The sequence below is a fragment of the Bidens hawaiensis genome, unplaced genomic scaffold, assembly GCF_021521415.1.
Source record: "Bidens hawaiensis isolate Kalapana, Puna unplaced genomic scaffold, B.hawaiensis_p1.1 tig00000636_1, whole genome shotgun sequence".
NCBI classification, from domain to species: Eukaryota; Viridiplantae; Streptophyta; class Magnoliopsida; order Asterales; family Asteraceae; genus Bidens; species Bidens hawaiensis.
Window position 1 is genome coordinate 513,928 of NW_027491038.1, and position 14,024 is coordinate 527,951.

The 14,024-nt window shown below is 36.2% G+C and overlaps 2 protein-coding genes across 2 annotated transcripts; one reads left to right on the top strand and one right to left on the bottom strand.

Annotated features, from left to right (window-relative positions):
* Positions 1 to 4,965: 4,965 nt before the first annotated feature.
* LOC143529052 (lysophospholipid acyltransferase 1-like) lies at positions 4,966 to 6,183 on the top strand. The gene is made up of 3 exons (XM_077024936.1): positions 4,966 to 5,031; positions 5,124 to 5,242; positions 5,844 to 6,183. The coding sequence occupies exons 1-3, from the start codon at positions 5,013 to 5,015 to the stop codon at positions 5,979 to 5,981; spliced, it is 276 nt and encodes a 91-aa protein (XP_076881051.1). The 5' UTR covers positions 4,966 to 5,012; the 3' UTR covers positions 5,982 to 6,183.
* A 2,054-nt stretch (positions 6,184 to 8,237) lies between these two features.
* Positions 8,238 to 10,419, bottom strand: LOC143529942 (bifunctional dTDP-4-dehydrorhamnose 3,5-epimerase/dTDP-4-dehydrorhamnose reductase-like). Its single transcript, XM_077025619.1, has 2 exons — positions 9,979 to 10,419; positions 8,238 to 8,854 (listed from the first exon to the last, which is right to left on the bottom strand). Exons 1-2 carry the CDS (start codon positions 10,417 to 10,419, stop codon positions 8,399 to 8,401), a joined length of 897 nt encoding a protein of 298 aa, XP_076881734.1. The 3' UTR covers positions 8,238 to 8,398.
* Positions 10,420 to 14,024: the final 3,605 nt, after the last annotated feature.

The window sequence follows — 14,024 nt, forward strand, 5'->3', positions numbered from 1 at the left end:
TTTCGGGATTTCACCGAAACGCAAACAAGTTGACGCAAACCATTGGTGAATAAACGAAAAACATCAAAACAATAATTATGTGATAATTATGTGTTAGACTTATGTGTTATGTGATAACATGGTATAAAACGCTAACTCAAGATGCAAACGAGTTAATTTAAGCTAGAAAAGTAATACTAAAGAGTTGAGGGACCATGATGTAACATATTATTATATTATTATTAATAATATTAAACCCTAATCTCTTCCCTCTCTCTCTCTCTCTACCCAACGGCAGCCCCCCCCCCCTCTCTTGCGATCGGCAGCCAACACACACACACATATCACCTAGTTTTGATCTTGTTATTCATAATCGGAGCATCCTACACTCGTTTCTAAGCATCTCTCACGTTTCCCTTGGTTGTTTCTGCGTTTTTAAGGTATAAATATGAAACCCTAACTTTGCAAATTATGTATTAAGTGTTTATATGATTGATTGTTGCTAGAGGATGATTGATTATGTGTTAGCTATTGATGTTGATGATCATATGTGATTTTGAACGGTGAAAGATTATTGAATCATTGATTGTTTGTAAACCCTAAAGGGTTACTACTGATTTCTATGATTAATTATGTGTATTACATGTTTTGAGTTATGTCGTATGTTTAGGATGCATGTTAGATGATTGTTTATGCTTTCTGAGTTTTGACAGCAGTGATTGTTAAACTTGAACGATGTGTAACTTGTTGAATATAAAAGCAAACTGAGCAAATTATGAGTCTACAAGGGAGTACTCTGAGTCTAGTTTTCAGAAAGTCCAACCACGCCTAATTTGGAGGTGTTTTGGTTACTCAAACGATTTAAATATGATTAAAGGTCAAAACTGGTACTGGACAGATTGTAAGTTATGTTTAGACAACAGTAACTAATTGTTAATGTGGAAATTGGTTGAGGTTGTTAACACTACAGGGTACTATAATGAGTCTAGTTTCTATAAAGTCCAAGTTTGTAATTTTTGGATGAGTAAAAGTTAATCTTTATGATTTTACAAAACTGAAGTGCAAATATGAATTGTGAGACCTGCTGTTAAGTTGTTTTGTAATTAGCATATCTCATGAACTACAAGACCAAATGGGTTGGTTCCACTTCTGGAAGTTAACTTGTTGAGTTAAGAACCTAACCCAATTGGTCTTGCATTAATTAGATTTTTCATTTAACGGGAATAACAAATAACATTCTGTTGCGCATGAATTTGACTGTTGTGAGTTTGCTGTAATGTTTTGATCATTATGAGAAATCTATGTGGAATAAAAACACAATAAAATATGTTCTGGAAACCTAACACATGTGTGCTTTTGTGACGATTTTTGGGGAATTAATTGAGATACTATGATCTGTTGAATAGAGTAGTCTTTCAAGTAGAATTCTGTCGTGATGAAACTAGCTGCTGAACTTTGTGAAAATACATGAAACGTGCTAATTGCTAGATAATTGTTATGTTTTGACCAAATTGCCCTTGCGGGGAATAATTGCTAGTAATGTACATCATTAACACTTGACACGTAGATAGTTGTTCACAAGATGTAACGTATCACAAATGTGCTTGTTAAGTCACACACGAGTCACAAACGAAACACGAAACGTATCTTGTGCATAGGAATTATGTGCCGGGTCTAAAGACTCGATAATAGTTCCGACTCTTAGAAAATCTCCTTGTTGTTATAGAACGCTAGTGAGAGTTTTCTGTGATGCGCATCACTTGGGTGACTTGTTTTTGGGAATTCTTCGCAAACAGTGAGTTTCACTTTCCCCTTTTAAACTTTTTAAACGCTTTTCACTTGGGGAAGATAACATTCTCCGAAACGCTTTTAGATTTTGCTATGAAATTATATATCACTTGTAAAGGCTAAGTGGCAAACGAAATAACTGAAGTCCTACACATCGAACCGTTTAGTATTGGAAAATAGCGAGTCATTGTTGAGTAGTACTACTGGGTTTGACAAACCCCACCCAACGCTAAACTCGACTGGAGGTCGAGTGGGTGTAATCTTGGCTAACACATTACCATGGTCGGGATAGACCTGGTGGCAAGGCACATGATAAACAGTCAGCTTCGGTGTCGAACACTTAGTAATACTTGCTTTATAGGCTAGCTACCTATAGATATATAATTGATTTAACACTGTCTGGTAACGCTGAACGCAAAACGCAAAACGCTAAACGCTTTATTTTATATAAACTTGTGAACTCACCAACCTCGTGTTGACACTTTTAGTATGTTATTCTCAGGTAGCCGAGGCGGGCGCGCGGTATAGGATCACGCATTACTTTGAACGCTTATGTTATGCAAACTCATTTTCAAACTGTTATTATTATTTGGGTTTTTAAGTCGTTCTGCGTGACACAACTTTTGGTTAAAGGTTTTACGCTTCCGCATTTATTTACACTTAAACGTTTCCGTGGCTTGAAAAACTTTATTTATGGTTTGATTATAACTAATGATTCCGATCCTGTTAGTTCACACCCTCTGACGGTAGAACTCCGTTAGTGGATTTGAGGGTGTGACAACCAATCACCGGTACACGGTTATCCGTGGCTAAAACGAATAAACAAGACTTCACACACACACACACACACTTACAATCTTAGAATAATTCATTTGAGGTCTCAACAGTAAATATAGTAAAAATGCTTAATTCTTAGGGATGGGAATGGGTTGGGTTTAGGTATTTCTAAACCCATAGCTGATTATTAAAATCCATCCCAAATCCCATTAGGTATTTATCGGATAATTACATGTCGGGTTTCAGGAATACCCATCAAGTTTCAGGGTTCGTATCAGGTTTTGACAAAAACAAACCTGTTGGGTTTTTATCGGGTTTTCTCATAAGATAGAATACAATAATACCTTAACGTACAATAGGTACGTGAATACCCTATATTCACGAAATCGATCCATGAAATCACATCCCAACATCTCAGAATCGTCAAAACATATCCAATTAATCATTGGTTCACCGAAAAAACAGTTTTGGATCGTTAATCGATCAAATTTTTACTTTTTTTTCACGAAAACCGTTTTTTAGCGTTTTAGTTTTTTGGCTGAGCATTTTAGTTTTGGCTGAGCATTTTAGAATTTTTGCCTCTGAGCGTTTTTGTTTTTGCCTTTGAGCATCTCGCGTACCTATCGTACGTTAAACAATTATTGTACCGTATTATTAGCTTCTAACACTAGGATTATATTATTAGATCAAACTTAAACTTCTAAAATCCAACATACAGTCAATACATCAAGTATAAATAGTGTATACACAAAAGAGATAAAAACAAAAAAGTGAACACAAAGAAAAAAATGAACTGTTGGAGAGAATGAATAATATTCTCTAATAGTATTTATATGATAAAATTGTATAAATAGTGTATACACAAAAGAGATAAAAACAAAAAAGTGAACACAAAGAAAAAAAATGAACTGTTGGAGAGAATGAATAATATTCTCTAATAGTATTTATATGATAAAATTATAAAAAGAAGTTATTTCGGGTATATAACTTATCCAAAAATCCGAATCTGAACTTTCAGATATCCGAAACTCGGATATCTAAATTTTCGGATTCGGATAAAAATTTTAGGATATCCGAAATATCTTTAATAATTAAATAATATATATTATTTATAAATTGCGGATAATTTTTGGATACCGTGGATAATTTTTCGGATATTTCGGATACTTCGGATAATTTTTATAAAATTATTATTCTTTCTAAATATTTCAGATATCTGGTTCACTATCCGATGGGATCGGATATCCGAAATTTCATATTCGGATAGTGAAATCCACTATTTGAAATGTCTGAATATCCGAAGTTTGGATATCCGTAATCCGATATCCGACCTTAAACACCTTTAAGTAGAGGTATTATCCATCTTAAATGTATCAAGTTTCAACTTTTCGCATCGGTTCGAATTGCACAACTATCCTTATTAATCACTTTTCCTTCAAACGCCTCTTTCTCCATTAATGTAACGCTTCGGAGTCTTGTGCTACTAACATTAATGAAATAGTTTTCTCATAAATCATTTTCTTGTTATTTTATAAACCTTTGTGATGTTAGTTTATTTCATTTCCCTTGATTAACAACATATTCATATTGTGACAATCTTAATTCATTTCTTCAAGTAATGTTTTTATATCTTCTAGAATTTTAGGCTTTGTTGATTTATGATTATGTCGCTTATTGTCTTGATTGCTCGTGTCAGGTTTTTGTTGGATCCTTTCGATTATTCATACCAAACCTCAGTTGTATTTTACCTGATCATACGTCATGGATAAATGGTACTTTTCAGTCACGAAGAAAATAAAAAAAAAGGCTAAAACAGATATGCAAATCTATCGATTTCTTTTCTTCACCTATACCCTTTTATGTACATCAAGTCTTTCCACATACTAATCTTGGTAAAGGTGTGCTATGAAAGTTCGATACAAATTGGGTCTGGTACCGAAGGTAACTTCTACGGTTACACCCTTAAAGTAACATTGCGGCATTTCACTCGATACTTCTTGTCATTTCGACACCTATGAAAGGAAATCACTTGTTCTAATTTAGGTGGTGTTTGGGATTACTTATTTGAGTGTCCTTATAACTTCTTAACTTTCAAAATGTTAATAAGTTTTATAAGTTGTTTGACAAACAAAAAATGACTTCTGGATTTTAACTTATCAACAAGGAAAAATAGAGAGGTTTTAATAAGTTTTAACTTATTAACTATTGTGTTGATTTACCAACCCGTTACTTTCATTTTAGAAACAATCATAACATTATATTTCACAGAAACATCCAAACGATTTACAATGAAGTGGCAGGTAAGTGGGCAACAAGCTGCGCCGCAACCCCCTTTAGGATAGCAAACCCAATCCGACTAATTAGGTAAATTTGCAAAACCTTGGTTATTCAGGAATTTGACAGATATGAATCTATGATAACAGGGATTATATCCGGGCTATATTATATTCTTTGTGCAGTCAGCTATAATGATTGCTGGTTCAAGAGGTAATAATTTGGTTTTAATTCTTTTTTTAAACTATGATTTGCTTAAATTGCTACATTTAATATATAATTGTTTTTATTTGTCATGTGTGCAGCTATATACAGATGGCAACAATCGGTTCCACCAAATTTGGGATTGGTTAAGAAGATTTTTATGCTTGTGAACTTTGCTTATACGGTTCTCGTGTTGAACTACTCATGCGTCGGTTTCATGGTTAGTGGCGTGTTGGTTTTTCTTTAAAACAGAGATAAAACAAGTTTGGCTATTGGATTGACCTTTTTAAACCTGCCTTCTAATTTCAAATTGACTATAACACAACATGATTTTTACTTCTTGTTTTCTTTGAAACAGGAAGAAAATACATAGCTTGACTTTTAAGTTAACTTTTTAAACTTGACTTTTAGTTTCAAATTGGCCAATAAGCTTTGAAAAATAGACACAATATGATTTGCAATTTTGGAAAGAAAGTGGTTTTTCTTCAAAGCTACTATTTCTTAGAGCAAAGAACAATTGGTTGTTGTTTTGAAAAGTCAAATCACTTGTTTTGATATCACTCGATCAGTATGACTTTATATGGTCAAAGTTAATATGGTTGTTATTAGAGTATTGTCTAAAGTTACATCAGAAATATTGTTATTATTTTTTGAAGTGTTAGGTCAAGTTTAATTTTGTGATTTTGATGCAAGTTTTCAGATCATTTTTCAAGTTAAATATCTGGCATTGACCTAAAATATAAAAAAACAAACCTAGGTTTTAGGGGCTGACTTCAGAAAATCAGGGATTTAAGTTAAACATATTTGGTTGTTTGCAACAGGTATTAAGTCTACACGAGACATTAACAGCATACGGGAGTGTATACTACATTGGAACTATTATTCCTGATGTATTGATTCTTCTTGGTAACGTTATTAAAACAAAGCCAGCTAGATCCAAAGCACGGAAAGAACAGTAAGAGAAAAACCATAATTTTACAACAAGTCAGGTTTGTATCATCAAACATCATCATCCAAATTGTCACTTAGTTGTTTTCATGTGTTTTTTACGCAATCTTGTAATGTACTATATAATATAATTATCCGTCACGAAGTAGATCTTGTTTCTTTGGATGACACATAGTGAAATACACTAAACATATTTTATGTCTTTACTCGTAGTCTCATAGAGTGCGAGTAGTGCAGAAGATGAGTTTGTAATCAACTTGACTCGAACAAATAGCAATCTTACACCTTGACCCCTTCATCTTCCATTGAGCTTGACTGCAGCCCTCAAAGTTCCAAATTATACAATTCAACCCATGAACAATCAAGTAAGTGGAAAACTCTAATGTTGTATGCCATTTGATGTTTATACTTGAAAGACATTTCCAGTTGTGGGGTCAACATGCACCTCTTTTTTGAAAAGAATTGTGATCACCAATGCATTTGTCTATTTAATCAGGCTTTGGCTCTCTCATAGGCAAAACCAACTCTAAAAATGTCTCTGAACGCACCCGCTCCCCTCTCCTTATGTAAACGTTTTTGTAAATGAACGTCCATTTTCCTTACATCCTCCACATCATCCTCTCTTCTCATAAAAAAAGAAAAGAAAAAAAACCCTATTATTGGATGTGTCTTGCTTAAATTTTTTACATGCGTCATCGAATCAAGGAATCTTGTTGGCTCATGACCCTTATTGTTAAGAGATGCATATTATAGAGAATATAACATGGCACATAAGATAAACTGGGCACAAATTCCAAAGACCATCTCCATCTCCATCTCTAAGGGCGGACGAGGCACCGCGTGATAAGCCACCCATCACGCGTGATGGCTCTTAGCACACCGCCGCCGGTCCTTTGTCAAGTGTGAGGGGGGAGTGTTGCGTGATGGCCATCATGCAAGTGATGGGGTGGAAATCGAGGAAATGGAACGAGGGGAGGAGCCGTTGGAGGGGAGAGTGTTTGGCCGGAAAAAATGGTTGGTTGGATGGTTGGTGTTTGGCCGGAAAAAGGTCCGTTCCGGTGATTTTTTCTTGCTGGAGCTCCGGTGATGAACGGATCTGGTGTTTGGGATGATGAACGGAAAAAAATGGTTGGTTGGTTGGTGTTTGGCCGGAAAAACGGATCTGATGAACGGATCTGGAGCTCCGGTGATGAACGGAAAAAGGTTGGTGTTTGGTGGTTGGTTGGTTGGTTGGTGTTTGGGATGAAGGTGGCCGGAAAAATGTCCGGTGAAGGTGGGATGAAGGTGGCCGGAAAAAGGCCCATCACACCACATCACACCACCACCCCTACCAAATTTCATCAAAATGTGAAGAATTTGGGGTTGGTGATGTGACACATTTTGATTGGGTTGGGTGTATGATGAGTTTTGCACCACCCCTCCCCCCTAAGGCATCATCTTCTTCTCTTCGTCCATTATTCACAAACACATCGAATTACTACTTTTAAGAATCTCATTCACCAATAACCTTTGCATACATGCAAGAATATCCATGGTATAAACCCATTATTACTTTATTTCATCAAATTGTAACAAGTTTTGAACCATAGTCAAGTGATCATAAGCAAATCGATCAGTTTCAGGGCTTTTCTTCTTTGGCAGACAATACATATGCTGAAACTTGAAACTAGTTATGGAGTTATGATCTGCAAAGGACAGTTGCCAAACTAATAAGAGTCGACAAATATAATACAAATAATCAAGTCTCACCAAATTATCCGAGTGTAGGTTTGATAACATACAATACCATATTCTCAAGTCTCACCATTTTACAAACATAATTGTCTTGACAAATAATGACCTCCCTCAACATTTAGTTCATTGTTTCTGAATCACCGACGCTCCGAACAGATAAAATGGTTGATAGACCATAAACTAATATCATTTCATGAAAAATACCTTAAAATTATGTTTGGCTCCAAATAGATCGAGCAGCCCTGTCGAATGTCGACCGTTATGCCAAACCACTCATATATGAACGCCTCAAAACAGGCAACACCAGAGCAGGAGCTTACTACCCGTCAGATTTTTTTTAGAACGACAAACAAACACACCCCTTAACCTGCTCCTAGATCTAAACCATGGTCATTGCCTCGAACCCTCAACCCCACACATTGATTGATAGTCTAGTCTTTGTACCACCTGTTTAATATCTTGTTCATGTTTTGAACAAGAGTATGCCACAAACATGATCCAATATATTATGCAAATTCCCATGACCAAATGATTATCAAGTTATCATTTCCAACAATTTTGTTAATCAAAACAATCCAGAAATTAAACCTCAAGAAAAATACAAAATATCATCAACACTTCCTGTCAATTTAAAAATACATCAATAGCATCACCAACAAAACACGACCACCAAGCGCATCGTCAAACCTTACAGTTAGGCTGCAACGGGTGTCTTTCGGTTTGGCTCAAACACATACTTCACAAGCGACTCTTTGATTGACAAGAGTTCGGGAAACTCGGTTTTCAACTTGGTAGTATCAAGCTCGTTATTGCTTCTAGGTGCAATAATCACCTTAGCTTGCTCCTCAAGATTGAAATTCTTCCATGTGTAACTCGGGTCAATGTACTCACGGTACAACTCCAAGACCTCGTTATGGCTGACACAACCCGGGTTAGTGAAATTGTAGATCCCGGTTAGGTTTCTTTTAGCCATTTCAATAGAAATCGGGAGGAGTTCATCAAGAATGGTCATGGAGTTCGGGATGTTGACCACTTTCTCATAGCGACTGATTTTGGTGATGAAGTTTCGCGGGTTTGTAAGATCTGATGAAATTGGCATTCGTACTCGTAATGTGCATACATTCTCATAGTTTTTGAGTAATTCTTCGACCTGCGGGTCAAACAATGAGAAGGTAAGGTTTGACTTTATGAAGATTAACATTCGACTTTATAAAAAATACAAATCAAGATTTAGATAGCGGGTCTTTATCCTTTAACTTATGGACCCGCGATATGACATACGATTTATATGAATCAAAGAAAGGTTAGAAATATCTTTCAATAGCGCTTCTTGAACTTAGATCTACCACATTTTCATCCATAATTATAAATCCACACAAAATTATCACAAAGGTTCTAATCAACTTTATTATTATTATTATTTTATTTTAATCCAAAGACAAACAAGCTGTAACACCATTTAAGATCTTAGATCCATCACACTTATGAAAAAAAGGGGATGTGATCTTTATACACCACCCCATGGTAACTCCCATGGTGACTGTAAAGACCTATACGGGCCGGGCCATATAGGCCACGCATGCCTGACAAGTGTTCGAAGGGAAACAAAAAAACAGCTTTGTGTTGCCTATACGGCCCGTAGCCATATACAAGTCGTATAGGACTTCAACAGCTCGAATAGAGTTTGACACAACCCAGGTCCTATACGAGCCGTATAGTGATGTTTAAAGATTCATGGCGGTTTATGAAGATCTTATGGCTAAAAAAACCTCAAAACAAAAACATCATAATTCACAAAATTATAACAAGGTCATTGCACAAATCTTCAAAAAATGAGATCTTGAAATAAAAACCTAAGGCGTTGACTTTACTTTCTCACATTTGGTGGGTCCCAATCTTACTTTTACAAATTACACACAAAATCAGCACAAAAATCTACAAAATCAAAGTATCAAACAATGAAATCACATCAAGATCTTAGATCCACACACAATTTCCAAGAACCCCACACAAAATATCTCAAAAGCTATGTCAGTTGGCACACCCTTTATCTATTTACACACTCTCAATATACTCTATATTGGTCAATATGAGCCATATTACTCAACACCAAACCAACAAAATATCATATTGAGGGTGTGTAATAGATAAAGGGTGTGCCAATATCATGATCCATCTCAAAAAACACAAATCCATCAAATGGGCAATGCACCAATCAAATAAAAATCAAAACTTTAACCAAATTAAGTTACTTTTAACATAACAAAATCTTACCATGGCCTTCGTCTTGGAGTAAAACGACCCGGTAAAGTTGGGAGTATCCTCTTCCTTAAACCCGACACCCGACCCGAGCTGATGCTCCGAATCATACTCAAATATACACCCAGTCGCGTAATTAATCAAAACCAACCCCTTTTCCCTGCAGACGTCAGCAAGCGTCAGCGTGCCGACGACATTAGTCCGAATGGTCTCCACCTTGTGCGACTCGCACCAGTCAACATTCGGCCGGCCGGTGACTCCGGCGGCGTTGAACACGTGGGTTGGGTTCACGGCGGCGATGTCGGCGACAAGGGTTTCACGGGACTCGAGGCGGCCGGAGCCGTAGGCGTAATTGATGTTCTGGGATTCGCATATTTTGCCCAGTAGACCGCCGATCCAGCCGGTCCGGCCGTAGATCAAGAACTTGAGTGGTGAACCGTTGGATTGGGAAACCATGGTTTGATTGATTGATTGATGTGAATATTATTATTTAGTTGCAGGTGTTAAGTGTGTGAGGATTATTTGTTTTATAGAGGGGTGAGAGATTTGTGGGGAAGAAGATTCGACAGCTGTTGTTTTTATTATTAATTACTCCTGTCTAGTAAGTAATGTAATTTACTTGTGTCATGGTGTCGGTGTGTAATAAAATTGGGGAAAATTACCGACATATCTATTTTTAAAAACAAGTTTGAATATTTTTTGGTATCATTTGCTAATAATTTCGTAAGGGCATATGTAGTGAACGAGAAAAATGATAAGTTGGTTGTGGCTCAATGGTAGAGTACTCATTTTATAAGTGAAAGGTAGGGGGATTAAACCTCACTACCATCAACTTATATGGGAGATATGAGGGATGACCCTGACTTGCCAGGGTTCGAGTCCTGATCTCACCCGGTTTTACCGGCTCCTCACTGTCGTGCTGTTTGGCGGGCGTGGGGGTCGGGTTTTATCCGGTGAATCCCTCAACAGGTGGACCGCTAGGGGCTCCGTCCGTCCAGACTAGTGGCCGGCTCGGGCTACCTTTAGCCAATGGGGGCCGCGTACGGGGTACCCGGTGTTACTTAGTTGGCCGTTCAATAAAAAAGTGAACGAGAAAAAGAAGCGAGAATGGGCGAATTTGGGCTACAACACTATTACAGTCTTAAAACAAAAACTCATTCTTTGCTGACTGAGGGCCACATGCCGTAAAACTCTCCATTTTGTAGTCTCTCTACTACACATAGCCTAAATAAGTATTTTAAACTAGGACTAGTTTAGACTAAGAAAAATTTTAGAGACGAAGATTTTGAAGCACTAAACTTGTCGGGATGACTATTTTAGGTAAAAAAAAATAGTCTGGACGAGTTTTTATGCATTATGATATTTTTTTGTATTTTTCTTAATATTATATTATCATATTTAATTTTACTCATAATTATTTTTCCTTTTATAACTTTCAAAATATCAAGTTTTACTCATAATTAATGTTCCTTTTAAAATTTCATAACTCATAAAAACTCACCCAAACTATATTTTACCTAAAATATTCGTCCCAATAAGTTTAAGGCTTCAAAATACACGTCTCTGAAATTTTCTTAGCCTAAAATAGTCGTCGCAGCCAATTTTATAAACTACATTGACACCAAAAATCTAGTCATCACGACTAGTTTAAAATATATATTTCTGAAATTTTTTATAAATAATATTTAAAACTTAAAATTTGTTTTTGAAAAAAATCAACTATTTTAATAATTTTTCCATAAAATTAAACTGATGTCTAAGGAATTATGAAAAGTTTTAAGAGTCATTGCTTACCTAACATGTCAACTAATAATTATGTGTGATGTATATAGTTGAATGTCAAATGTTTATGTTATCTTTCTTTGGACGGAAAATTATTACACCATTTTTTTTATTTTTATTTTTACCGTGGGATATGAAATCTCACTATTTTAAAGGAACTAGCCGTTAACAAACAGCTTGATATTGGATATTTTGGGTTACGGGTCATTTAGAAATTAAAGCAAAAATTTAAAAAGTTGGATACAGTACTAACAGTAATTGGTCACGTTTTGGTTATATTTTTTATTATGTGGTGTAATTTTTGTAACAGGTTTAACATCTAATACTGATGCTTATTAATATTCCAGTTAGGGCTCTTACTTCTACTCGAAACCCAACTCAAGGAAACTCATACTTGAACTCGAGCTAACCCAACCCGATAAAACTGAACCCGAGAAAAGACTAACCTCAGTGGCGAAGCTTGAGCAATATCATAGGGGTGACCGAAATCACGGACCAAAAAATTTTTGGTTCGGGTTTGATCGTGTCAGGTCAAACAATACAAAGTCTAATTATTTAATTTTTCTTCTTTCATTAAAAGGACTATTCTTACAATCATGGTTGTAGAAATTTTAGGTGCTAGTTGGGTGGTGGGTACCGACTATGAATTAATCGAATCATATTTTTTATGTATATTTTTACAAATATTATATATATATATATAGTTGAATTTATACCTTTTATACATAAAATTAGAAGTTGAAGGAGTTAAAAGTAAAATTTGCCTAAACTTGTTTCAAATAAACTAACAAAGCTAGAGGGGTTAGATGTAAATAAACATGTTTCTTTACCTACTTTCTTCAACCTTCAATATTCAGTGACGTAAACGGCTAACAACGTAAACTCCGTTCATCACAAAGAGCCCTACGGCACAAACTCAAGCCCCAAATCAAGTTCACTTTTGGTCCAAAATGTGGTAAGAGCTCATTCCACTTGACTGATTTGGTATAATTTTGACCAATTGTCATCCAAATCTAGACCTATTTTTGACCGATTGTGGAAAAAAAATCAAACGTTGGAATTTTATTAAAAAAAATAAAGAGCAGGGATGACCAATAGCTTTACACGGAGGTGACCATACTCAATACCTATAAAATTTTTGGACGAAACCATGAAAATTTGCCTTACTAAGCGAAAAATGGGGGTGACCGGGGCCACCCCGGGTCCCTCTTGAGCTGCGCCCCTGACTAACTTGAACCCGAACTAAAGTAATTCGGGCTCGCTGCTATATGGGTTTCGGGTCAACTTAAAAAACCCAAATAAAATTTTAGTTTTAAAACTAAATATATTTTTAGGTATAATGATTAAGCATTAGCAACTAAAGTTATCTGAATCTTGTCTTAATCAAATCTTGTTATTCCACATATTACGGATTGATTGTTTATTGTTAATTTATGGTTTCCGTTTATGTAACACCGCGTCTTTTACGTTCTTTAATTTAAGCTTAAAAGTAATAACTTAGGAAGTACAGGGACCAAAAGAGCAAATTCTGAAAATTTGTTCCCCTCGCGATACGCGACGGGGTAACAATCAACCCATCGCGTAGCTCGATGGGCTTGGTGAGTCACCAGACACGTGTTGAACACCGTGTCGACACGTGGCACAATATGACAGGCCACGTGTCATCACCGCATAAGGCGGTGTAAAATGGCGGCGTCGCGATACGCGACGGGCCACAAGGGACCTATCGTGTATCGCGATAGGGTTCAAAAACGGCTATAAAATGGGAGGACGGGTATGAGCCCCATTCATCCCAAACTCACCTTCATTTTCACATAGTTAACCTAAGGAGGCATGCCCAATAGCCGTGACGAGCCGACGTGCCATTTTCTCGTGATACGTGCAAGAAACGAAGTTGGAATTAAGCTAGCAATCACATAAGCGAGTAGATCAAGTCATGCCTTATCATGTTATTAATCTAAGCATCCGAATTAAGGTAGGAGTTATGTTTAAGTTATTTGAATTATAGCTTAGACTATCAATCGAGGCTATGGCATTTAACCTTGATCGTATTTTACAAACATTCATTCACAATCATGTTTTCATAAACGTTACTTCATGATGAAGTAATATTAAACGAAAGATATATTTTGATGGGCATGTAGTAACTGGAAGGGGGATATCATTAGTAGTAAGTTTCTTGCCTAAGGAAAAGTAATTCGCATAAATCCCAATCAACCGAGGGATCCGTTTACTTACCTGGAGAAACTTACCAACGTGATAGAACCTATTAGGCCAAA

Excerpts from the sequence above, each read along its gene's own strand:
- LOC143529052 (XM_077024936.1), top strand. Across the intron at positions 5,243-5,843 it reads ACTCATGCGTCGGTTTCATG|GTATTAAGTCTACACGAGAC; the intron begins GTTAGTGGCGTG and ends TGTTTGCAACAG.
- LOC143529942 (XM_077025619.1), bottom strand. The coding sequence starts at position 10,419 with ATGGTTTCCCAATCCAACGGTTCACCACTCAAGTTCTTGATCTACGGC. Across the intron at positions 8,855-9,978 it reads ACTCCAAGACGAAGGCCATG|GTCGAAGAATTACTCAAAAA; the intron begins GTAAGATTTTGT and ends TTTGACCCGCAG.